General features: G+C 38.7%; 1 protein-coding gene across 2 annotated transcripts in view; it reads right to left on the bottom strand.

The window, feature by feature from the left end:
• Positions 1 to 27,527, bottom strand: part of CCDC88C (coiled-coil domain containing 88C) — a 91,557-nt gene that overhangs the window by 10,408 nt on the left and 53,622 nt on the right. For both annotated transcript variants that reach the window (XM_082761798.1, XM_082761799.1), the window contains exons 11-25: positions 25,130 to 25,276; positions 23,856 to 24,000; positions 22,447 to 22,628; positions 18,851 to 18,988; positions 16,351 to 17,421; positions 13,884 to 14,011; positions 12,686 to 12,827; positions 11,935 to 12,123; positions 11,416 to 11,577; positions 10,014 to 10,291; positions 5,122 to 5,265; positions 3,438 to 3,624; positions 3,048 to 3,193; positions 2,343 to 2,432; positions 634 to 875 (exon numbers count right to left, since the gene is read on the bottom strand). In XM_082761798.1, the coding sequence (XP_082617924.1) occupies positions 634 to 875; positions 2,343 to 2,432; positions 3,048 to 3,193; positions 3,438 to 3,624; positions 5,122 to 5,265; positions 10,014 to 10,291; positions 11,416 to 11,577; positions 11,935 to 12,123; positions 12,686 to 12,827; positions 13,884 to 14,011; positions 16,351 to 17,421; positions 18,851 to 18,988; positions 22,447 to 22,628; positions 23,856 to 24,000; positions 25,130 to 25,276 (3,391 nt within the window). The remainder of the gene's footprint in view (positions 1 to 633; positions 876 to 2,342; positions 2,433 to 3,047; positions 3,194 to 3,437; positions 3,625 to 5,121; positions 5,266 to 10,013; positions 10,292 to 11,415; positions 11,578 to 11,934; positions 12,124 to 12,685; positions 12,828 to 13,883; positions 14,012 to 16,350; positions 17,422 to 18,850; positions 18,989 to 22,446; positions 22,629 to 23,855; positions 24,001 to 25,129; positions 25,277 to 27,527) is intronic.

Here is a 27,527-nt window from a genome sequence, read left to right as displayed (position 1 = left end):
CTTGGGCTTTGTATTAACTTATATAAACACTTTAGGATATTTATTTTGAGCTTTCTTTTAAATTCCCCATAATTAGTAATACCTGACTTACTTTAAAAGCTAACTCTACCAAAAAAAAAAATAATTGTCTTCCTTATGCTCCTCTTCGTGTTCCAAAATTCATTTAATCATTTTACATTAAGAAATTAATAATTCTATTCCAAGTCAAAACACTGTACCATCTTCCAAAACAATACGAGATTACAATAAATTAGCATTTTCTAAGTTATTTCTTTTGCATGTGCGCCATCTCCTGGCAGTGGCTGTAGGATCAGCTTTTATCCACTGGAAGAACAAATTGTAATAAACTATAAAATTGCATGGACCAACTTTAAACTGCTTTGTTGCAAAGCCCCCGTAAATCAAGTATTTCCATCAGCTTACTCAGTAACTTGCAATACATTCAGACTAACTATGAAACTATGTACAAAAGCTGTAAGGAAAAGAAGAAGGTAAAACAAACCAATCGTGTTAGTTTACTTAAAAACAAAACAAAACAAAACAAAAAATTATATGATGTATCACAGAGGTATCAACATATCCTGTACCTTAGATCAAAAACATACTCATTAATTCTGGCTGGGCATTGTTTACCTTTATTTGAAGAACCCACAGGGTTTTCTCTCTCTTCCATAGAGTTTGACCCTTGAGAGGTATTATCCTGAGACTCCTGTTGATGTTTCAGTCTTTGGGAAGCAGTTGGTGAATTTACTGTCTCTGGGGATTCAGGATGCCACAGAGGACTCTCTGCTGCTGGTTTCAGCCGCTCCCTTGCAGTCTCCTTCTTTGGCTTGATTAGTTTGACTAAGGCTCTGGCTCCAATCCAGTGGTTTTTCCTAATGAAGCATGTTTTGTGAGTGAGATTCAAAAACACTACATGAAATACACTAAGAAGTTTACAGCTATGCTAAAGCCATCTTGCTATACTTTTACTTTTAACTGGTTGGAAAGCCACAACTTGAATTCCACAGAAGCTTCTGATCTGATTCTCTCTCAAAGTCAAAATAATTTTATAGAAGTATTTCTTGAGCATGATTTTTTTTGAGGAAAAACAACTGTTCTCTCTGCTAGAAACCTAAATTACACATATGGACCCACACCAAGACATTTCAACTGTATGAAAAGGTCTATGACAAGAACAGACTAAGTAACGAAAACTGCTTTAAGGACAAATTCTTCCTCTTGCTAAGGGTATCAGTTAGATCCGTTTATGGAGGAATTATGGTTGTTTTTTTTTGTTTTGTTGTTGTTAATATATATGTTTTCTCTCTGATGGACTGATATACTCTACGGAACAGCAGCTCTTGAAGGTCCTACTGCTGCTTAGTCACTATATAGGGTCACTGCATTTTCCTGGGATGTTCATCCAGCCTTGGTGATAAAGCAGTTCCAAAACACCTGTAAGAGGCTGTTTTGTAATAGACAGCAAGACTGTCCCCTAGTGGGAGTTTTGAGAAGCATGACAGATTACTACTTACGAGTATCCAGTATCTTACACCCTCCATGAATTCAGAGCTGGTGGCAGCAACCTACGATATTCTAAGGCTTTAGCAAAAACTTCCAATTCCTACTTGACCACCAGCTCAAGAATCATTTTAGCACTAGGAGTGAATGACCTATCAACACTGAAGCTTCTTAGTCTCTCCTGTAGTCCCTTCCTCTACAATCCCACGAGTACCCCCATCTATACATCTGTGCAAAGTATTTCACCTAACAGTTTCATATGCCATAGTTCCTGATAAAATGGACTCTCATATATTTCTGTTGGGATCATTCTGAATTGAAAACACAGAAACTGATACCTTCTGATATGCACAAGCCTTTGCTTCTTTCAGTTACAGGCTTAAGTCAAGTCCATCACTGAGCTTTGGATCTATGTAGGTTAACTACTGTGCTGCAATGCAGATTTAAAACAAAACAATCCCAGAGAAATTTCACCTTCCTAAAAAGTGAAAGGATGAGTCTTCATCTCTTCGGACATGTACCAGTTCAAATCACTGTGGTCAGCCTACTAGCGACAACACGATGTACAGCAGGGCAAAGTGACTCTTTTCCAACTAACACCATTTCAGATTCCAGTAATAAAATGCAGGACCATTGTTAAGGCTCTGTGCTCTCTATTAAAACAATCTAAAGCACGGCTGCAGCTTCTGGGAACAGTTTGTGGAATGAGAGTAAAGAAAGAAGTGGATTTGACACTGTTTGTCCTTAATTAAGATGAAATTTCAATTATCTCCCACTACGGAGAGCCCTTTCTTGCCCTCACAAAATCAATAGCAGAACTGAAACCAAATGGGACTTACTTTTTTGGAGCAGGATCATAAAACTTGTACTGATCCATTATTTTCTCTTCAAGTTTTTCCTTGTGTCTCTTTAAGGCATTTAATTTATCACTGTGAGGAAAAAATAAAAAAAGCACTTTCTGAATTATCTGGATGAAATTCAGCACAAACAAAACCCTGAAGACCAAGAGCAGCAAAAGACCACCGAGACTGAAATACCTTCCTGCCACATAAGCTTCAGAACACTATTGAGCTCATTTCACTATTTAGAGAGGGTAAATGCAAAAGCCTATCAAATTTGGTGCTGAGTCAGTGACTTTTGTGCAACAAGCATGAAAGTTGAAAAAGTAACAGATTTATGATATTCTAATATGACTACATTTCTGCTGCAATTCAGCTATTTTCCAAGTTCTTCAGAACCATTTGAGAAACATCAATGGGTCTAGCATTCCACCTTTGAAAGCTACGTTTTCCACATGGGTTCAGCTATATTATTTGAAAAGAGCTGTGCTTGTACAGGTGTCTCCTAAACATCCTTTTGTGGTAAGGCAACGCAAAGAAATTTTGTAGCGCCTCCCCATCACATCTATCTCTTAAACGTCCCCCTCTCTAGATATATATCAAGTAGATTGATCATCCCCCTGCTTGTCCTTCTTCTACTGATAGATGATTAGTATTCTGCTTGTCTAAAAGACTTCTTCAGGCTTCACAATTCTGTTTTCTTACATGTACTGTTTCTGTTCTTCATGATATTGCTCCTTGTTCTCCATGTTCTGCTCCAGTAACATCTGATTCTGCTGGCTCAGCATCTGAATCTGACTCAGAAGATGATGGTTCTCTTCTTCCAGATTTCCCTTTAGACGTGACAGCAGCTATTAAACAAGACAGACAGATGAATCTCTTCTCTGCAGTTGGCTTCCCTGAAGGTGCACCACAATTAAGCTAACACAAATAACACAGCAACCTAGGATATAAATTGATAAACTCTAAAGTATATGAAGGTGCCATTACAAACCCATGGCTTGGCTTTGTATATATCATTTACCAAGAACTTCACACACTGGACGTCAGCACTCTAACAGAAATCCAGCAGCTGGAGTACCTATAGCTACTCACCTCACAGTGGTTGTCCAGCTTGGTCAGAGAGATATCCATGGACTGGTGCTGTTCTTTCAGCTCATCATAGCGAGCCTGCCAACGATTCAACTCTAGCTGAGAGTTGTTCAAGGAGGTTTTCAGCTCTTTAGTGTGTGAATGCAGCCCTTCACACTCTGCCTTTAGTTGGCTGTGCAAGAAATTCACCCTAAACACAAAAAAGCCAGCAGACTTATGAAGAACACTTCATACAAAGTACCTCACATTCAAAGACTACACTGTAAGTGTGCAGCTGTAACTGAATCAGACACTGAGTTCCGAAGACTCCTAAAAACATTTTTACTCTGAGCAAGTAATGAGATTTTATTGAAAAGTTGTAATAGAATTACAAAATATTTTAAATCTGCAATAGAATTAAAAGAAAATAGATTAAAATAGATGAAAAATAAATCTGCTATTTCCTTGATGTGTAACGAACACATAATGAACTTCTGAAGCATGGTGCACTTAAAAGCATTTTGATACAAAGGCAGCTCTATTTGGCACAAATGAAGAAAACTAACACATTCCTTTTCTTGATTCATGAAATACGAGCAAGAATGTCTTATATGAGCATAAATATGACATCATAATGTTGTAAATGAGACTACAGCATTCCTTTATATCTTTTGGTAAATCTAAAAATGTCTACTAATCATGAAGGCATAAAATTTTAAATATTCATAAACTAAAATGGTTAAGTTCTGTATCTGCTGACAGACCAGCTAAGCCTTACAGCTTTGCAAATAACATTTTGCAACATCTTTCCTTGTTTCTAGAGAAACTGGGTTGAAAACAGGAAGCTCAAGGTTTGCAGAGCTCAGTGGTGTTCTAAGGTACAGTACAACTGGGACAGCATCTGAAACCTTTGTGACTGAACTGAACGTGAGATTTTTAAATGTGATTCCATCTGGCACTGTTTGAATTTGATACGTCTTTAACCCCTTATGCGTACCAAACTTTTTCTCAAAATACCTTTGTAGTATCAAAAATGTCTCTGAACCAATGGTAACGGCTAGAGCCAAGTAGGAATGTGAGGGTACATTTTGCTGTCACATTTTGTAAATTTGGGTGCTACCTCAATAAGGGGTTTTGGCATGAGTTAACAGTTACCAGCAATCATATGAACCACTAAGCATATTTTTAATATCAAAAAATAAATCTCTTTCAAATATTAACAAATAGCAGCTTTTTCTTGGCAGCAGAGTATAAGCAGCTACATCAACTCCTAGAACTAAAGCATATTGTGTAAAAGACATGATACAGTTTGTCTTGTGAGGAAAAAAAATGGGTAGGAACCATTTCACACAACTCTAGATATTACTGAGTTTTGTGTATTTGTCGTTCTACTTAAAGACAGGTGTTGGAAATACCTCATCACAGGTATAAACACCTGTGAATGGGACCACAAGTGGGATCTTATTTTGAATAAGCAAAAGACTCAGGATCAGGCAGGCCATCAGTTAACAGTATTTGTTGACATTGTCCATGAAGGTGATAATCGAAAACAAGTTAAATAAAAATAAACAATATAAAAATAAGGAAACATTAACAGACACATTAATGAAGGCATTCTGGAGCTACAGCTAACACAGCAAAACAGCAGTGTATTTTGCAGAACTGACTTCTCATTTTTATATAAAAGGATTTAGAAAGGGAGCCATACCTGTCCAACTCCTCCCTCAGCTTCTGATTTTCCCCAGTGGTTATTGCATTTGATCTCCTCTCTTGTTGCAGAACCTCTCTCTCGTTTTTTAGGACTATTTCCAACTCTTCCAATTCTGCCTTGTGTTTCATTAAACTGTTGTATCTACAAAAGAGAAGTAGCATAATCTCTGCTCTGTTTTACACGTTTTTCTTCTTCTAGTTTAAGATTTTTGAGTAGGTGATACCACAAACAACATTTTTTCTTTTCTGTTTGGTTTTGTACAAATTTGTGTGGTCAAAGATTTACCAAGACTGAAGAATTTCCCAGTATGCATGGAAACTCAGCTTAATCTACAAGTCTACCAGAAAGCTCTTGGAAAAAAAAATATATTTTTAAACAAATCAAAATGCAATCGTCAGAACCTTATTAATTTCCAGATCCTGACCATTTCGTTAAAAGCATTCGAATCTCCAGGGTAAGCAGAAACTTCACCATTGAACTGGAATCCCACTCACAAATAACTGTCAGTGACAGCTTTCAAAACCATGACTGAAAAGCAGAAAGCATCAGCCAAAAAGCAAGAAGAAAGCAGGGAAATGAGTAACTTAATGCCTACTGGGTTATATGAATAGGTAGTAACATACTGCATAGGTAATCATCTCCTGCATACTCCAGACATGGTGAGGACGTATCAGCAAGAGGCGACAGCGAAACACCTTCAGGGAGAGGTTAAGCTACCTGCTTGAGTGACTCTGTGTGTTCACTTTTGAGAAATCCAAGAGCAAGATTGCTGATCATGTCCAGGCCACCACTCACAGGGCCTCCACTGTTATCCAGGTACATACAATTTATATAAAAAACCTTGAGAACAGGGAGGTATGCATGGAGAGGGCAGATGCCTTCAACTACATGTTAAATTTCCATCTCTGGACTACTGAACTAACTGTGGCACAGCACAGATCAGGTGGGCTCAGCCTCCTTGGAGCTGCGATGCTGCCTGCATTCAGAAAATGCTGCACAGAACAAGGTGGATTGAGACCACTTTATAAAAGAGCAATCTCTTCTCAGATTTTTTCCTGTGGTGGGTTCCTCTGTCAGGTTCTGTGCCCACGTGCACACACTAGCGAAAACCACTGGAGACACTGGTGCAGTGGAGTTAAACTCACCAGCACATTATTCTGTGAGCATGATAAGGAGATATTGCCCTGAAATACTCCTGGCAGATACACCTGCACCAGTCACAGAGAAGCATCATTTTGGGCAACTCTAAAACAGCAGCTGGGTGGAAGACACAGCAATGCTTGAACAAGCTAGAGTAAATAAGCATCACCTGCACTTGTCCAGTCAGCCACTGCTGACATCTCAGCAGAGATGAATGCAGAGCATGGCTGCTCTGCAGCCACTACAACTTAAAAACAAAAGCAGCAGACAGCACCAAACACACTGACCCTTGCCAACTTGTTTTTCTTTCAGGCTACCATTCCCTTCATCCCAGGGTCAGATTACAGCCTGCCCCAAATTCCAGCCCATTAAAGGGCCACACAGCAAAGTACCTGTCTCCCAGACAAAAGCTGCTTTTTACTATTCATTCCCAGTGACAACAGTGCAGTTTAATTAACCTTATTTATTTGTTCTTCCTTCATTCAGCTGCAGGATATTTCAAATTCAATGGCTGTACAACAAATGGAAGAACCTGAAAGCAGCAGATTTCACATCCAGCTCCAGAAGGATTTAAGAAACTGTGTGCCAATCCAGAGTCTTCGAAGACAAAATCCACTATCTCTTGGCAGAGATCACTGTGGTTGCCTCTGTAGAAACTGTGTTGTGAATTCTTTCACCATTTCCCTCTGATAGGGCTACTCTGTTCATTTTTATCCAAGCAGTCTGTTTTTAATGAGGGCTACTTAGAGGGAAGCAGTATACTGGTCCAGTTTTACCACCTTGGCCCACATCTACATGTTGCCTTTGAGCATGAGAGCTCCTGAGGTAGACTACAGCTGCTTCCCTAAATGCTAGGGACAGGTAAGAAACATGAGCCTGTCTGCAAAAATGCAAGTGGTTCTGCATCTCTGGAGTCCTAATGAAATCCCCAAGCAAAATGTATCTGTATTCCAGATTCAGTATGGAGTGTTTGAGCAGGATTTGTGCTACCTGACAAGCTTTACCACCAGGAAAGGTACACCAGCCTGTAGGCTATTCAACACTCACACTCCTGCCGTTTCTTTAAGCATCAGTCCCAGGCACATGGGAAGGTTTGTTAAAACATGTTCTTATACGTGCACTTTGGCTCTGACACAGTCCATTTCTGGACTTGAGAAATCATATTCCTCTTTAATCCTTTTGGTTTTCACTCTTTCAGCTGCTTTGTTTGCAAAAAATACTGTTGGTGGGTGTTTGTGACTGAGGAAACTTTTAAAAAAAATGCTCAGCTGTGATAAAAAAACAAGTAGCAAGGGAAAGCCATAAATATAATTACCAGCCAGCATTGGTAACATAGCCCTGCAACACGTAACCTTGCACAGCAGGAATTCTGTTTTTCCAGTGAGATGAATTTTTCCAGTACCTCTGCAGGATTATAGAGCTCTCCAGAGTAAGCCACAAAGAAATGTTCAAGCATCTGCCAATCAATTGCAGTTAGTAAGTTATTACCTTCCCTTAGTAATGTACAATATGTAAAGCAATTTAAAAATATGCAGGCAAAAGAGTCCAGCCTTTCTGTGCTGGCTGAGACAGTCAGCCCAACATCGCAGTCAAGAAACTGCTATTAATGGTAAACGGTCCTAACATACTAACTCTCTTTTCCTTTCTAAGTCAAATCCACATATCTGTGGTTTGCTGGGCTAGGACAGGCCATTTCACACAACTCATTACTAAATCCACACTGCAGGGCTAGTATTATGCAGACACAGCCAACGGAGGTTTAATGAAGTTTGCTCAGGTGCAGAAAATATTCTGACTGTGGTTAGAATGCATCAGCACGACCTACACTAACCTCACTGACATTAGCCTACGCAGGGTTGGGAGTCCAAAAGCTAACTGAAATTGCTTTTTTATGACATGAGGTGCAGTCCCAAGTCTGTGCAGGAGTGTAATTTTGCCTTAAGTAACAGAACCATGATTACAAGCAGTCACCAACTGAGGAAAACTAGTATCTTGGGGATGGGACAAGCAAAACCTCAGAGAACTTCAGTCTCTGACACTGCAAAAACAAACTTCTCAGCTGCACTGCACTAGGAAAATTTAGCAGGTAGTGCATTCTAGCTGAAGGTTAAATGTGAGAGGTTTCATCTTAGCAATTAAATGCTCCAGTGTGGCAGACAAAAGCAGTTTTCTCACAGCTGTTCTTCTAACTTCCTCCCCTCTGTCCCTTTCACCCAGATGAACTGCATATAGCACATTATTAAAAAAAAAAAAAAAAAAAAAAAAAAAAAAAAAAAAGGAAGAAGAAAAAAAGAAGTGTCTTGTCTCTTCTTCCTGACAGCCAAATGGAGACATGGAGACACAGGCTGTCCTTGGACAAATCACCTTGACAAGTATCTTTTGAGACTGACCTGCTGAGGAGGACACTGCACTCTTAAAACTGTCAAAATCAACCTGCTCTGAGTACACAAAAGGTCACCATCTGCTCCCCTGGGACATCTCTCACTGACAGTCACATCTCAGTAACAAAGTCCAAACTGTTAACGTTTACGATGGTGATCTGACCACTTATCACTAGAGATAACCTGTTTTTAGAAAACCACTTTTTCCTTAGGTTGGAGGTGGTAATAGTCGGTACTCATCAATGAAAGAAGGATTCCAGTGAAATGCCTCTACATACTGCAGCACGACAATCTTAAGCAATGCCTGCATCAAAGAGATCCATTAATCAGCCTAAGAGACTTGGTAAGCAGCAACGAGGTCTGTGTAATCACTTACAGCTCACTTAGTTGACAGCCAAGCAGCTGTCCTGTCACACAGCCCTGATGGACACTTTAAGCACAACAGGTTCACTTCTATACTTCATCAAAAATCTATTGCACATTATAGTGCCCACTCCTTTGTGCTTGAGAAAGAAACACTTAGCACCAGGTTTTCATCCACTCTCAAAGATCACCATTGACTTGCTATGAACCCAACTTGTGGTCTTGCACAGAAACTGAATCTCAATACAGATATTTTGAGGGAGACCACTGATTTTTTTATTATTCTTATTTTTTTTTTTAAGTTTTAAAGTAGAGTGGCGTTCATGTTGTGGTACATTATTTATGTTGTTTAATCCATGAACAACTGTCAGAAAATAACAGTAACTAGTGACTAAATAATATACAAATTGTCTGATTTCACAATTCAACTGAAGGGCCTGAAGGAAAAGCTTTAGACTGTAAGAACAAGAGAAAAGAAATAATAATACACCACCCTCTCAGAACCAGCCCAATACAGCTTCCATCAGAGAGCCTCTTTTGTCATGAGGTTGAACGCACACACTATCCTCAATGATTTATACTGTTTGCCAAGAAGCTTGTACTTAGGTACTATTACCCAGCTGACTTACAGATCTCACTGTATGACTACAAAAAATATCTCCTGGTAGAACACGAAAACCTGTTAAAGGCTGTATGTTATGATAATGTAGATCCTTAAATGTAGCAAAGGGATTTAAGTTACTTCTGACTAAGCATCCCCAAGACCCAAGCACATTCACTAAGTCATCTGTGGTCTGCTACCTTCAAAGGCCTGATATCCACAGCTTTTCAAATATTTTCATCTGATCTCCTAATGATGGCAAGAACAAGACAACACTTTTTCAAAGGAACAACTTACTCTAACAAAACAGTAGTTTCTGTTTCTAATTAGAGACCAACACTTACGACTAACATCGTAACACAGGTACATTCCAGCTACACAACTGCACTGAACAGTGAGCATACCTTTCTCCGAGACCTTTGTGTTCCAGATCCAGGTTTTTGTGCAATGTTTTCAGACAGCTGTGCTGGTTTATCAGCATTTCATATTCTGTAGACTGCCGTTCATGCAATGAAGCAAGGTGTTCATGGTCTTGAAGCAATGATTCATATTCAGCTTTGAGCTGCTCCTTCTGCTTCAGCAGATTTTCATTCTCATTCTCCTTGGCTGTCTGCTGATTTTGGAGTAAAGTATTCTGGGCCATTAGTGAAGCACTCTGGGAGCTGAGGGTTGAATTTTCTACCTAAAGTTTCTCAAATAAAAATCAAACGTTACTTACACCTACTGGTACAAGCAACAGACACGTATAGTAGCACATCACACCTGCATACAGTTAATCAAGAATACATACATTGTTTTATAGAGTTAACACATTTATGGACGCTTGGGCGTTATTTCAGTATTGCTTGTAGTATACACCATAGTGTGTGTGCCTGTGTGTATAAATATATATATATATATATATATATATATATATATAGTACGCAACATGTTAGCAGCAGTCTGATATATAACAAGATAACCTTCTAACTAGAACAACACTGTTATACTAGCAGAAGAACTTGAGGCTAAAGACCCAGATGAGCTGGAATACTTGCATCTTAACTGTATCTCTAACAATAAGGTACAAAAGCTCAAGTTACTCCACATTTACGTACCAGTAATGAAAATGTAATTTCACCCAAACTCAACAAAATCAGCTGCACTGTTGTGTATGGGGGCAGCACTTCAGCACAAGCCTGATTTCAGTAGATAGGTGGGTGCACTGGTTTTATATGTCGCTTGTAAACTTCAGTTGCAAGTGAGAGCTAAGTAAAGACCAAGCACTCTGAGAACATGCAAGCTGAAAAGCTTGAAGAAAAAAGGGAAATCCACATAATATAAACATGAGAGCTAATCTTTAAAACTGTTCTCTTTCTCAAATTACATATTTTGTCTGAAAATCTGAAACTTGTGATCAGAACACATTCTTGCAATGCCTCTTTGGATATGACTTGTGTTCTCTTTCCATTTCTTCCAAGCTCTTTTATAGACACGGCATTAACAGAATAAACAGCATATATCTTATTTTAGGGTAGCTTCTGAAATAACACATCTAGATTTTGCTGCATCATTAATTAATTTTAAGAATTTCTTTTGAAATAACTAAATTTTTAATAAATAAAAGTCCATATAGTAGCTGTAGACTCAATGTCCCTCCTAGCTCGGAGAAATTTAGATCTCAATTTAAGCTCCACCTTATGGACCTCATCTTTACATTACTACATTAGCCTACCAATATAAATATTTTCTTGTCAGCTCTTATCTTCTCCATGCTACTAGAATGCAATCCAGTCTCCTGGCACAGGAGTACAAGGTTGTCCTGACCTGGAGTTTGGCTGTCTGCGTCTGCAAGGCAGTATTGTGTTCCTGAAGGAAGATGTTTTGCTTCTGTAGTGTCAGGATCTGATTGTTGAAGGAGACATTCTGTGTTTCCAAATGCTTCAGTTGTTCTTTAAGCAACTGTTTCTCAGTATGCAGAGCTGCATTCTGAAAGGGAGATTGGGATATGAAGAGTTTAACAGGAAGAACTGAAACAGCTGTCCTGATCATTTATAGTCCTATCAAAGATGAGAATTAGTGACAATCATTCTGCAATAAATATAAAAAAGCAGACTCTTCCTAGTGTTAAATGGAGACAGAACAGACGATACACCCAGGATTTGTCCAAGTGGAAATATTATACAAGACATTAAAGTTCCACATAGCCCTGAGAGATACCAGAGGAATTTGTTAGGTGCTCCAGAAAACCCCACCAGATTCCTGTAAACTCAGAAAGCCAGGTTCCAACAACCCACTCATGGTCACAAGGGAAATCTGAGGGATAACAGGAAATAGAAGGCTTACATTCCTTTCCAGTTCAATTGCCCTGTCTTTCAGTTTCAGCAGCTCCATGGTAGCTTCTCGGTGTCCTGTTTCCAATTTCTCATTCATCTGGTGGTTGGGAATGAGTTTCTCTGTAGAATACCTCAGTGAATTCTGAGTATGCTGCCCATCCTGTTGAGTCTGTTTAAGCGCATCAAATTCCTTCTTTACCTGCATAAGCCAACAAGGAACAACCTTCACTACTGATTTAACTGTGGGATTTTACATGAATGAATGTAGGATGTGAAGTTCTTCTCTTTCACTGTAGCCACTTAAAGGGATTCAAGAATTGTTCCCCTCACTTCACAAACAGGGAAGCTGAGACACAGACAGGTAGAGAAATCAATGTCCATTAGCTTCCAGTCAGGTGCCTTTTGACTCATGCTCACTGTCACCTACAAAACAGGCTGGTTTTAGGTGGGAAGTTTAAAGCACAGTTAATGAAAGCATAGGCTGAGGAACATAAGGCAGAAAAACAACACTACGGTGATAAAGAAAAAACATGGAGAAACAGAGATCTGCAGGTGGTCCTTACCTTTAAAACTTCTGTCATAGACCCCAGCCCAGTAATTTTGCTGAAAGTTGTGCCATTATATTGAATGGGACAAGAGAAAGCAGCTAGGCCAAAAAGTTTTTTTTGGGGAAGTGTGCATATGTGGTGGGGGAAAAATGTACAGACAACTTGTTCTTGCTCAGTTATGAAATGCATGTGAATATGCAGAACAACTCTTACCATATTTAGATCATTCTGTAACTGCTGGTTCAAGTTCAGAGAGTCTTTCACTTGAGCTTCCAGCATTGCAATCTTTTCCTCTTTCACAGCTAGTGTTGTTTTTAGTGCTGATTCAGTTTTGCTCTCCAGAATCTTGTATTTCCTGAAAGACATGAGAATAGCTTTCCAATATCTACCACTGTGAAATGAGCCACCATCTATAAAGGAGACTTTGCCTTCATCCATTCCAAATACCATCATACGTTACATTGCATGTGTTTGCTTCAGGAACACAATTTCACCTACTGCTGCAGATCTCTGCTGATATATTATAGCTAGAGAAGCTGCTTTAGGAATTTGAATAGGGGTTACAACCAACATGGTCCTATAGAGATATCTAAGAGCTACATAACTTAACAATATTTTTTTTCTATTTTTTCCCTTAATTACACTGCAGAAATTTCTTCTCATGTCTCTTTTTTACATTTTGGACAAGAAAAGTCAGCAATAGTCCCTAAAGATTCCTGCAATATAGGTATGTTTCTCTATTTAGCTCTTACCCAAAAGACCTGTACACATGTCATTGGAGTTTCTTCATTCATGGCTCTAAGGCTTGCGATCAATAATTTCTTAGGCAACATCTATGTTTATATTAACAGGTGGTTGGATCACCAATTACTTGAAGTCATGACAAACACCAACTAATGGACAGTTACAACCATAGACTTGTTAGTGCTGGAAAAGACCTCCAAGATCATCTGGTCCAACCATCACCCTACTACCAATGTCACCCACTAAACCATGTCCCTAAGCACCAGGTCCTAACTTTCCTTAAACAACCCCAGGAATGGCGACTCCACCACTTCCCTGGGCAACCCATTCCAATGCCTGACTACTCTTAGACACTATTCTTACCTGTAAAGAGAATACCAGGAGGAATCTACGCATAGCTACCCAGCTGCTCTACAAGGGTACTGTGATAATACTGGAGATATGGAGACAGAATGACATTTCTTCCTTCCTACCAAGAAAAGGGTTGGCAAAGCTTGCAATGTACTGCCAAGCTTGCTACAGAAAAATATGCTTTATGTCCAAAATAAGTAAGGGTAACTGAAGTGAGACAGATGAGAATTGAATCAAAAGACAAAGGGCCTAAGAGTTTGGCCGAGGAAAAGCCTGCAGAGTCAAAAGAATGACAAGAAGAGCTCAGTTTCCTCACGTGTCATCATTGCCATTGTCATCTTGTAGCAGCAGATCTTTGCTCAATCCTATCTTCTCCAGTTCCTGGCTCAGTTTGTCCAGCTCACTAGACAACTGTTGACTCTTCAGCTTCTCCAGAACCAAATCCTGTAACAGGACTAAACGATTAGTTCCTCTGCAAAGGATAGTGATAATTATCTAGCACAATAGATTTTTTTTAAAGGATACTAAAAAGTCATTGGATAAAATCCTAGTCCCAAGAAGCTCAGTTAAAATTCTTCATCAGTGCCAGCTGTAGGCTGGATTAAACTGATTGCTTTTATTTATAGCTTACTCAGAATAAATCTGAAAAACGCTATCTTTGACCTTTGTCTCGCTCACTGTACTGAATTATTTCTGCCAACATGTGCATCCTGCCCATCTGCCAAAAAAAAAAAAAAAAAAAAAAAGGACACGTACAGGACAGGAGACATCCTGCCCACCTGCCAGCTGATGGGATGTGTACAGGACAGGAGGACAGGGAACACAGCACCAGCAGAGGGAGTTCCCACCTCTCTGAGTCCAGCCAGAAACTAGGATGAAAAGCCCTGCCAAAAGTCCAGCCTAGGCTGGCACACACACACACGGAAGTGACAGGACTTCAGTATGGAAATTTCTTGAGATAACATGGTTAAGATTCGTCACCAAGGGACTTACACATTTCCACTACTGACTCTGACTTTTTGACATATGGAAAATCACTGGCAAAATTATAAAACCATAATTATATTGCTGCATATGTGACAGGACAGCTCTGGAGACTACAGTTCTCCAGTTGGTACTTACTCTCGTAAGTATGGGTGCATTCTGGTTTCATTTAGGTTTCTTAAAGAAACTTAAGCAGAACTAGAAAGAGAAGTCATATGGGAAGGGCATCTGACAGAGCCCTACAAGATGGTATGGGCAATGCTTTGCTTTTACGCCATAAAAGTGCTTTGTGTGGAAATAACCTTAAAAGACATAGTACCAGCCAACCTGTTTAAAAAGGACAGATCATTTTTGGTGCATTGCCAAGTTCCAATGTTACAGATGTTCAAAATTTTCTGAAATCCAAAGGTATCATGAAGATCTACACTGTTCATATTTCTGTTCAAAAGTTTTCTTAAACAAGGCATGGGGAAAGGACAACAAAATTACTGAAGCACTTCAAGTAAGAAAAGATAATCCTGAATATCAAACAGAAGCAAGAGCAAAACAAACAAAAAGGTAATACTAGAAATACAAAAAAAGTAAACAAACCATAAGTAGTCAACAGTTCTGTGCTATCACAAATTTAGCCAACGTGTTTAAATGGCAAGGAAAAATGCTAAGGTCAATGTTAGTTTATAGTCTAAAAACAGGTCCCTTCTTGAATATCCATGAGCTCATTCTATAGAATCTGTAGAAGATAAGTCAGAAAAGGAGAAGATATGCTTATGCATGTGCTGCATCACTGGAAGTCTGCAGATGTCTGAGAAGGGAAAAATTAAAAAGATTTCTTCTCAGAAAAGCTATTATTCTATGTATTTTTAAGGAAAACTAGATAGAAACAACTTGCGACTGTTTAAAATACTTCTGATAACTTTTTTTTTCATCCTGGAAATTACACTACTGCTTCAAAAACTAAACGCAAAGGAAATCTCCAAGTAAGTAATTGCATTAACCTTACTAAACTTACTCATTTCACTGAGCTGCTGTAGCACTGACAATTTTCATTTGAACGTTCTTTCACAGGGAATCCCATTTCTGCTAGGACAGCAGCAGGCCATAAGAGAAAGCTGCAATAACCTGTATCGGCTCATAGGCCATCTACAAAGTGGCAGGCTCTGACACACGCACCATCAGTTTGTCAAGGTCCTAATGTGAACTGTGTGTTTTTTAAAAGATGACTACTAAGAAAATTGTGAATGCTGCATGCTGAAGTGGAGAGGGCTGCTGGAAGAGATCGCTACTGCTTAACAACAGAGCTGCTTAGGATGCTTTCACTCTGTAGGAAAATGTAAAGCAAAGCTCGGTACAGCTGTTACTGAAAAGGTCAGGTTGGTCACCTGGGACAGGTCTTGTCCCAGCTATGTCTGTTTTAGAATTGGGATGTTAACATGTCCTCAACAAGTGCTCTCATTTCTAAGGTTAAGAGTCCATCTCCCTTACCGGAAGCTCTCATGTAAGCAAACAATTTTGAAGTCAGAATTTGAGAAAGCATCGAAGTCATTGGTTACAGCTACAACATGGGAGCTGTGTTAACACCCTGTTCTACATGAAGATGGATGTCATTTGGAGACACTGTTTGTGGACACAAAGTGGTACGTTGTAGTTTTTGGAAGGTTCCATGTTCCAAAGCAACACTATCCAGTGACGCCAAGTAAGGCTGTCAAGGAACAGTCATAGGACAGATGACTTTCTTTGCTACTTCACAGGGCTGAAAAAGAACAGAAGAGTACTGAAACCAGTAGTATTATTTTGCTTACCTCTCTCAATGTAGCTAGTGTTCTTTTATCAATTGTAGCTTGCTTTATGAGATCTTTATTGTCCTTTTCGAATTCTTTCAGCTTATTGGATGAATCTCTGAATCGAGCAATTTCCTTTTCTAGTGTCTTGTTTTCTTTTTCAGCAACTGCCAGCTTTACTGTACTGTCATCCAAAATGGCATCTTTCAGCTCCACTTGTTGCCAAAGCCGTTTTGTTTCTTTCTCCAGCATTTTTTTGTCCTTCTCAAGCTGAGATACTTCTTGTTCTAGGGTTTTGTTCTCCTTTTCTAACCTCTCTAGCCGTTTGGCAGAAATCTTTAGCTCCTCAAGGTTTCTCTGAAGGACCTGATTTTCATTCTCCATGCCCTGCACTTCTTTTTCTAGCTCCTGGATCTTTTTGTTGCTGTTCTCCAGCATTTGCTGAAGTCTCTGATTTTCAGAGTTGATACTCTGGTAGCTTAGCTCCAGCCTCTCCGACTTCTTGCTCAACGCTTTTAACATTTCTACATTCTTCCTTAAGTCCTCTTTCTCCCTCTGCAAATCTTTATTTTCTGCCTCTATTTGTGCCATTTTTGTGCTGGTAAATCTCATTGTCTCCACCACTCTCCTAAGCTCCAGATTTTCTTCATCTAATTGCTTGTTATCCCTTTCCAAGTCCCCAAGACGGATAGAAAGATTCTGTAATGTGTCCAGTGATTTTCTTAGTTTCCTATTTTCCACTTCCAGATTCCCATTTTCCTGCTCAAGAACTTCGACTTTCTCTGTCACTATTTTCATTGCTGCTGCCTTCTTTGTGAGTTGCTCATTCTCCCTCTCCAGACGATGGAGCTCTTTTTCCATTTCTTCCACTCTTTCCACTTTTTCTTTAACCTGGTCCAAATCCTTCTGCAATTGTTTCTTCTCAAATTCCAACTTGTTCAGTTTGGTACTAGTTTCTGTAACCGTTTCATGGAGGATCTTGTTTTCTTTTTCAATATCTTTCACTCGTGCCTCACTGCTTACTTGAGATCTTTGTCTCAGAGATGACACCACTTGATTAAGGTGATCATTTTCTTGTTTAAGGTCCTTTATCTACATAAAGGATTAAAAAAAAAAACACAAATGCTACTCATCCACCTTACAACATACACTATAATTTAGTCTTGATTAACAAAAGCATCTCTTTAACACAAGAAAAATTTCAGAACAGTTTTCCCTGATTACCAACAATCCAAACTAATGAAAAAATTGTTACCTCTTGTATCTTGGTACTCTAATGAACTAAAAATTGGTTTTGTATTCTTCCTACTAGGCAAGATCTAAGCAGAGATAAAAAGTGGACAATAGACTTTCAGAGAACACCTCAGAGAGGATGTTTCATTATGAATCATTCCTAATAAATGTTACCTTTCTGTTTAGGTTTACATTCCTGTCTCTGGGATCTGAAGACACAAATTTTCCCTGATAACACTTCAGAACCCCAGAAGTTTTTCTTCTAGCAGTTATAGATCTCATTAAAGATACACTTTCTGTAAAAGCAGTACATTTACCTCCTGGCCAAATTCCAGATGAAGAAATTGCAATTTAGACTGCAATTTGCATCTGATTCTTATCTAAACAACATCCCCAAAAATGAAGCAGGAGTTGAGCCTGAAAACTCAGAATCTGCCTTTTTCCAGTGACTGACTTCTGTTTTTACTTCTTGCCCTACCTGTGAATCATTCATCAACTGCAAACTCAAAGAGTTCGTATGTGCTCTGAAATGTATGACTTTGTTGGTAAAGTGCAGTTTCCCAGGTAGAAGCCTGTGTAAGAATGCTTCAGGATGAAAAGCACTACATAAAACATTTTGTATTTAACCTCCATCCCACAAATCTTGGAGTAAATTCCAATAAATATTGAAAATACACATCCCAGCCACCAACGATCTGTATATGCATTTTCTTTAGCCATTGGTCTACTTAATGCAGATGATACTTTGCATGAACCTATAACAGAGTAGTTTCAAAGCATTGCACATGAACTGCAACACAATATTAAAAGCTGAAGGACATTTAAAATATCAGTCCAGAAAATGTAAATATTTTCCCAGCATCTTTTTAAAATAGACTAAGTGGTCTTAAAAAAAAAAAAAAAAAAAAAAAAAAAAAAAAAAAAGCATTCAGGACATCCAACTGGTGGCAGATTCTTCTGCAATAAAACAGGATTTTATTTGCACATCCTAAAATCAGTCAGTGCCTGTTTAGTAGCATCCAGGGCTTTTTTTTCTCAAAGAAGAAAAGATCTGCTCTTACAACCAACAGCCTGAAGATGCCCTTATGGCAACAGAAGTAGTAGCTACCAAAACATATTGGGCTTTTTTGCACAAAGAAACATTTTACCTACATTTGAACAAGTTGAGCCTACATGTAATAGCTCTCAAATTGCCCTGTATCCCTGAGAGAACCAGAGGCTCTAAATGGCATCAGCAAATTACCACTACTGAGCATATACTTTTAGATTACATTCGTAAAGTTTCCACCTGTCTGTCTTTGTCGGCTTTTAGTGTCTCCATGACAACTTGTAGCTGTTCTTTCTCTTTTATCAATTCTTCACTCAAGGTTTCCAGATCTTGATTACTTTGCTTCTCTTTTTCAATTTGATTTTGTAACTTCTCAATCTGTGTGGAGAGAACACACAAAAATATATCAGTCACAGCTTGATACAATGACAGTTCACACTTTAAAGTATTCTGAAGAAGTGAAAGGAATGAAATGAGGACTATGGCTGACGGATACAAATCTTCTGCTGCTTGCCAGTCTTAAGAGGGTGAAAGGGACTGCTGAATTTTCTCACAGTAAGGTACAGCAGTGGAAAACAATTCACCTGTCTGAGCGCACTGTTTTGCTCCTGTCAGTGGCTACAGTTTCTGGTGCTCACCTCTCTGAGTGACTTGTCTTCTCCATCACTGATGGCCTTACTCAAACAGTGGACACTGTTATTACAGCAATTCACTGAGCAACAGGATTTAAACAGTCGAGAACAGAGGAAAAGCATTGAAGTTTCCAAGTTTACCTTCCCTCTCCCAGTGGTCTGTCAGTCCCATTTTCCCAGCAGGTGACAATGCTGTATTTCAATGATCTGTGAATAAGGGCCCTACAATGAATGATGGCTTCCTAGTCCCTCACTTTGAAAGCTGTACAAATAATGAACTGAGCACAGCGAAGTAGCACCACTTTAGTATTTAGAAGCAAGAGATTCCGAGAGGTAGGCTGCCCATTTCAGGAAATACTCCTTCTTATCCTTGTAAAGTGCTGTGAAAACCTTCAGCTGTGCATAAATATTGGCTTTTATTTTGTGTGTGTTGGTATTAGAAACTTTGCCAACAGTGAAAATGTCAATGAAAAAGGTATTAACAATAATTCTCACAAGTGGGAAATAGCTAGAGGCTGGGCTCTGCCTATATCAACATGTGCCTCATTACAGGAAGTGTTTAAACAAGCAGGGGCCACTCAGATTGAAGATAAGAATGGCTTAACATTTAGAAATGTGACCATGTTAAGGTTCATTGGTCTCAAAGGAGCCGTTCAGAGAAGGCTGGAACATAAACTCAGTAATTCAGCAATAGCTGGTCTTCATTAGCACCTCCTAGAATACTGGAGACAAGCAAGACACTACCATTTACAACTTGTTTCAGTCCAAGGAGTTAGAAGTGCAGGGAAAACAAATACTTGGGCTGCTACTAGACTGTGCCCAAGAAAATGATTTTCTGTTAAGAGTTTCTCAAAAAACATTGAGAGAAAGAAATAAACAGATGTAGAGGACTTTTCCTTCATATCATCTCCCCCTGTACTATTTAAATAATCTAGTTTGGCAACGTGATCCTTGCAAGCAGTAGATAGCAAAGCATACTCTGGTAACAGTTCTTGAAACTCTTGGACAGCGGATGAAATCTGACTCTTAAATGACTTAACTGTCTTAAATGACTTTACTATGTGTATCTCAGGAAAGTTTATTTAAAAAAAATACACATACATGCATAAAGGCACACTAAATTGAGAAAATCACTCTCTCTCTTGCTCTGTGTGAACTCCAGAATGAAATCAGAGTTCATACGAAGTGTCTTTAACAGTCCTTGAGAACTGTTGCCCTCTCCTCTGCCTACTGCAGAGTAACCACTCTGTCATTAGTCACAGAGACTTCCCCCGTGGGCAGCCATACCCTCTAATTAAGACAATACACGCCAGAGAAATACAGAAGTATAGTGGAGCAAACAAAGATTTAAAAATGCAAATGCAAACAAACACCTCAAATCAGGACTATTTTTACTTATGTATCAGGTTTCTGCACACTGAGACATAACTGCATGTCTCCCAGAGTACAGAATAATACTGTGGGTTTTTTTTCCAAAGCTTCTTGAATGGGAGATGTGAAGCTAGTCAGCAACTTGAGTGGCCTGTGGTATTGAGTCAGAACTTACAGACTTAAGTCAGCTCCCATCATACTCTTTGTCTCTCTAGTAGAGCTTGATTTACACCCTTCCACACATTTCAGCTGCTCTCGATAGCAGTATTTTTAACTGCCATTTTCTCTCATTGGTCTGATGCGTACAGCGGCCCCTTCGCACCTCACAGGCATTCCCCACTACTGGGTGTTGTCTTATTTAACTACCAGCCATGTAGATGACCCTCCCATGTCAATGCATTCATCATCACTGAAAACATCAGACTAATGCTGGAATCACAACTGTTGGCACCAAAACAGTGCCATAACTGGAGGTGCCCACAGGAATGTGCCTGAGGCAAAGCCAAAGGTTGACCACAGCTGTTTAAATTACTTAAATTACTGTATACCACAGGTATCTGCTGACTGCTTTATATTTCTTGATCTCAAATTTTAAGCATGTAAATTAGAGCTGGAGTGAATTATTCATATACAACAGGTCATAAATGGGAGTGTGGAAGGAGGAGTACACTGAACTGAATTCCTGCATTTTTCTTTGTGCACAGAAGAAAGGCAAGAAGCAGAACTGGTCTCTCAACTTGGTGGCAAAAGAATCTCTCCAGGAGATGGATTGATTCAGTGACGGATCCCTGTTCTCCTTGGCAGAGAATCTGACACTCTTCTAGTTTTGATCTAGTAATCCATGACCAGCATTTCATATAAATATTATTTCTCCCCTTGCCCTGGTAAAGCGTTCTCTTGCCCCATAAGCAGGCCAGAGAGGACTGGAATCCTTGTATTGATGTCATACACACAGGACACAGCAGCAATGGGGGAGAGATAAATGGGGTTTATACCCTGGGTGATTTAGGAAAGGTAGGAATGTGGAAAAAGTTGACAAGGAAATTATTCAGAATAGCAAGCATCCTTTCCCTGCTGGCATTTGGCTTGATTCATCGGAATTCAGAATGCAAGTCAACAGCCAGACAACAACGGAGCTAGCAGTTGGAGGTGAACCAAGCACTGTGTTTCACAGAGACATGGGCTTTTGAATTAACTGTAGTAAGTTAATAACAGAGTGTAACACAGACATATATATATATATATAAATATGTTTAAAAAGTGACAACATGCATATTTGTTACCAGTGATTAAAAGCAGCCAGATCTTTGCAGAGAATGAGAATATATAAGAGCCAAAAGGACAAGACAAGGAGAAAGAACTGATGCAGGACTACTGGCAGAAAATAAGACTTCTTTAAAAATATACTAAGTTGATTTCACCTGTGTGTTTTATTTGACTTGCATAGAAATATTAAAACTTTCAAACGAACAAAATAATTTCAGTGTGGCCAGGGCTTTCTCACCTGGTAGAGCAAGTGCTACTGACTGCCGTAAGACAACAAAAGGGACAAAATCGACAGTACCGTCTGACTGGAAAATGAGTACTGCTTATATGAAATAGGAAGAATCACTTTTGCTTACAATGATGTACTTAAGTAATGAAGTAGAAGTTGATAGAATATACCACCTTTAGAGTAAGATTAACTAGAAGGGCCCCAAAACATCCACAGTCTTACTGAAGAACATTGGTGAATTCCCTCCAATCCTTCATCATTCAGGAATGCTGTAAAGCTCTGCACACACTGTGTTCAAAAACCCAAGAGCTCTGTTTGTTCCTGTGAACAAGGATTACCTTTTTGCTAAGCTGTTGATTTTCCTTTTCCAGTTCCACAAACTTTAGACTGCTCTCTCTGGAGGTCAAGGAGGCATCTCTCAGCTCCTGGATTGTGTTCTGCAAGCTCTGATTATCCTTCTCTAGCTTCAGTATGCGACTCGAAGCACATTCATTCAACTCAAACACAAAAGACTTTCTAGCTGTTGAAACATGAGAATCAGAAGGTGGCTCTAATCAATTCACAAATATGTTCTTTTCCAGGTCCTTAAGATTCACTTTTATGAAGATAATTGCAGTTAGATCCTTATCGTTTCAGCTTGACTGTTAAGTAAACACTTTATTTAAAATAGAACCCCTTTCTACAGATGATAATTAAAACATTTAATAAATAGGGAAGTAGCTGAACAGATAACCATCTTAAAAGCTACTTACTTTCCTAACTCTCCTGAAGCCACTTTAAACATGCTAGCTGCATATTTTATTTTAATAGCAAAATAGACTTTGATAGCCTTTCATACTTCCACAAGAGGAAATAAATCAAGGCAGAAAGTAAAACACTAAGAATTATTTGTGAAAACACAAAGGATGATGCAGTTCCTAAAGCTAGTGAAAACTTAAGTAAAACTGAACATCTGATTACTCAAATTTATTCCTTTGTCTTCATTTAAACTGTTCTGGTACACAAAGACAAATACGCAGAATCAGGTGACTAATTAATCAATAAAATCTGTACACTGGACTGCATGAAATATTTTGTATTTCCCAAGTTCCCCTTAGCATTGTTGTTTAGGCTGGTATTATAAACAGAATGAATGTTAGACATGGAAAACAATGATAAGGCCTGACTAGTGAAGTGAGCATTAGTTACATTTGTGGTAGTTACAGAAATCAAATCAACCATTCAAAAAAAATAATCAGCCAGTTATTCTACCCATACACATTTTTCAGTACCTAGTAAAAATAAATGACTTCAGCATCCACTACTTCCTGGAACTTAAAGACCAGCTAATTGTCTGTGCTAATTGTCTGTACTAATTGTACTAAAGAATACTAAAGATCACAGACTCCCTCACAGCCATTCAGTTAAAAATATCCCATGTTCAGTATGGCATTTCTGCTGTGTCATTTACAAACCTTGCTTTTTAATATATATATTTTTTTATATTTTAACTTAAAGTCACTCTTTCAGTGACAAACAAAATAAAAGACATTTTAATGTTTTTGTAAGAAAGCAAAAGAAGCTAGGAGAAATGCATTTTATAAGTTCCCCCAAACTATGTTCAAAGTCAGGTGGCTCAGCAAGGGAACTTGTCAAAATGAACCACCCATCTTGGAGTCTCTTGTTCCCTTTGCAATCAAGTAACCTCTCTACTCTTTCAGAGACCACAAACAGAAGCACAACAGCAGCTACATCAGCTGGTACTCACTATCTGCAAGATCTGTGCTTTTAGACAGCTGTTCTAGTTCCCAGCCTAGGTGTGCAGATTCGTTCATGCTCTGTTTCTGAGCAATCTCCAAGACCATGTTCTCTTCTAGAAGTTCTTCAATTCTCTTCTTGTCTGTGTCCCGATCCTGTGCAAGACACACATGAATGAAAACTGGTAAGAAAACAGGAGTGGTAAGATTGGCTGGCTTCAAGATGTATCCTGAGCTAAGCTCTTCAAAATGCATCGGCACTCTGGTGACACTGAAAATATAACCTTGAATTCTACTGAGCTTCTTCGACTCATATTAAATGTGGATCCAGTCATATGGATCAGCAAGTAGGTATCTGGCCTCATAATTTGGAGTATTTCAATTATCCAGAAAACAAATCCAGAAAATGAGGCTACCATTGCTTCCAATAATTATTTTGGTCATTTACGTTTGTGAGACCTGAAGCCATACTTCAAGGGTCTCAAATTTTGAGAAAATATTACCCAAAATTTCATCAAGTCACCCAGAGAAGCAGCATGCAAAATCACCAGCCACTTTGGAAATGCTGAAGCTTCATGTTACCCTTTATTTGGAAGTCAATAAACACAGCACCTTCAATGTCTTTATTTCCAATATACCCTGTTTTTATACAGTTAAACCCACAATAATTCAAAACATAGTGGCAAAAGGCGAACTGTAAAGTAAAATACAAGAGAGAGATGAAAAAGTATTTTTATTATTAGTGGGATTATAAAATCTAACATTTCTTGTTTGTACACAATTTGCCACTTCTTAGATCTGCTTGTCTAGACCATGTCTCTAATTTATGTCATAGAAAAAATTCCAAAATTTTGTTTCTCATCACAGCAGCAATGGATTCTTAAAATTGCTGTGATTGCTGTGGGTTTTGTTTCCAGCAAAAAAAGATCAATTGCTGCAGTAGATTTAATTTTCTGTATCTAACAGATTTCTACTTAACTGACAGATACTAACATCTACTTTATCAGTATATATGATAGCAATCTCCATTTTAAAATTGTGATATATCTCCTTGCACGAAATCAGATTTGTCAAACTGTCTCACACCGTAGCACTGGCAATATTTAAACTGTTAATGTTATAATATTTTAAGAATGCATGTACACAAAGTTCAAACTACAGACATCTTTAACAGCACTGTTGATTTATCTGCCTGTCTCCACTGATTTCTCAGGCATCAACTTGGGGGACGTAGCATAAAAACAGAACTTTGAAAAAATAGCACAATGAAAAAAAGAGGGCATACCAGCTCTACATCATGAAGTTTAGATTTCAACTGCAAATTCTCCTTCTCTAATTCATGCAATTTATCACCACGAGCTCTTGCCATTGTCAGCTGTTCTTCTAGCATGGCCTTTGTTTCAATTAATATGATGTTGTCCTCTCTTAACTCCTAGAGAGAAAAAGTAACATTGTTAATCTCTTTACATTAAGTGACTTTTCAAAGACCAAGTGACTTTCATAAATTGACATTGTAAAATACAGGAAAAAAAATGACTTTTTTCTTTGTTTAATAAAAATGACTTAACCTGATATTTTAATGGGAGATGATTCCATGTTTAATTATCCGCGAGTGACTAATGAAAGTAAATTTAATGCTTTCCTTACTGTTCTTTCCTGAATTTTAGATACTAACAGAGTTCCTTTTTCTTTTTACAGGGCTAGATCAAGAGGTGCATCAAAAAGACAGAAGACAGAAGAATTGTTCAGATCAGTTACACTGTCATAATGCCACTTCCCTACCCAACTCACTGCAATCCCTGACTCAGTTTTCCCAGTTACAAATTACATTACATTTATTTTAAATAAATGCTACAGTGTGTTCAAAGCATGTTGGGGAGCACTATCCATCAGTATCACTATGTCCTTATCTCTGTTTCAGTACACTTACATGTAAACGTCTGTTCAACAAAGTTTCTCTCACGAACAGAATTTCAAATCAGTTAAACAAAAGTTGTTTTACACTTATCACTTAACATCCCCCACCCTGCCTTCCCAAATAAACACACGAGTATTGCCGTGTCATTTACCACTAAAGCTGTTGGATCTCTTTACTGAGTAGAAGTTTAACTCTGCTGCAGCCACAGCATTAGAAACAATTATAGAGCACTCTTAGCAAAACAACAGATGAAGATCTGTGCATTCAAATATCTTAGCTCCAGAAATAAGAAATGTCCAAAGCATAAAATTTGGCCAGTGTCCTTGCTCATGTTTTAAACACATTTATTAAATTATATGTTATTTCAAGTTATAATGCACCTCACTGCTTTTACTCTTTATGATACTTACATAAGCCTTGAATCATAAATACTATTTTCTGTGGCAGGAACACATCAGCATTTAAAAGATTAAATGGATACAGGAAGGATTTTTGCCCAGAAGCGTTACAATAGGGTTTGAGGCAGACCATTCAATTTCTAAAGACATTTTCTTTCGCCCTTTGTTCCCTTCCTCCACTCCCTTCCTCTGCTTCAATTAAACATGCAAGACGACAAAATGTTTACGCAGGCAGGATGAAATGCTTATGGCTTGACAAGTTTATTCCTGGACAACAGTCTTCAAAATGTAAAGTCTCTGCTGACATCAGTGTTCATGTCTGCTCTCTCAGACCACAAACATCCAAACCAAGTAGATGCCTGAAAGATCACCAGGCATGAGCAAATTGCTTTCACTGCTTAACCAGCAACAACCTTCACGTTTTTGGGGGGTAGAATCATACTTAAAAAGCCTCATGTGGCTCAGCTATCTTAAAAAAAAAAAAAAAAAAGCTGCAAAGCACAAGTTAAGACTGTCTAGTGACAGTTACTCCCCTTGCCTCCTGATACTAGAGGGAAAACATGATTTAAGAGCCTTATATAGCAATCTCAGTTGCTTCCTGCATCTTCACTGTAGATGGCATAGCATGGAAGTCTACCGTACGCATACCACATTGCCCTTGATCTCTCCCTGGGTCAGCTACAAACTTGCAAAATACAAGTAGAATAATTTCCTCACTACAGCAGCATTAAGAAGGACAAGTCTGTTAGTGCTTTTGAAGCGGTTCAACTACCACAATTAAAATGTCTGAGTCTGCAACTAACTAAAATAATAATAATGAAATACTAATTTTACAAAAACAACATTTAGGGCCAAGTCTGATCTAACCAAGCCACTTCAGGGTGGGTGAAAAGGCTGACACAGATGACAGACCAGAGGAAGTACACAACACAAAATGTGCTGAATGTCATTTAATCTGCTGGAATGTCCGTAACGAAATGGCAACACCACCAGTTCACTTTGCTAGATTGTCACACTCAATCTTGACCACAACCCTAAGCAGGAAGGTTGAGTCTGACCTCAAAAACACAGCCTTAGAACTATGCCCAAAACAGCTTACCAAGCAGGAACTAGTTATTTCAGAGTCTCATGAAGAGTCAAGCTATCTTCCAAGTACACACACACATCCAGGCTCCGGTACAAACCACACAGCACTGGGAGCTGCAATATACGGAAGACAAGCACTTTCCATTGAGTGCCCAGGAGGGGTGGACACGTCAGTTCAAAGCAGTTCTGATGAAATCTTAAATTAATAACCTGGTGGGAATGCCTGCTATGGTGAGGTCAACATTGCTCACTGGTATACCCATGATCTGAGGTTGCCTTAA

Source organism: Aythya marila (assembly GCF_965140915.1).
Source record: "Aythya marila genome assembly, chromosome: 5".
Classification (NCBI taxonomy): domain Eukaryota; kingdom Metazoa; phylum Chordata; class Aves; order Anseriformes; family Anatidae; genus Aythya; species Aythya marila.
This window is presented reverse-complemented; position numbering and strand designations above follow the sequence as displayed.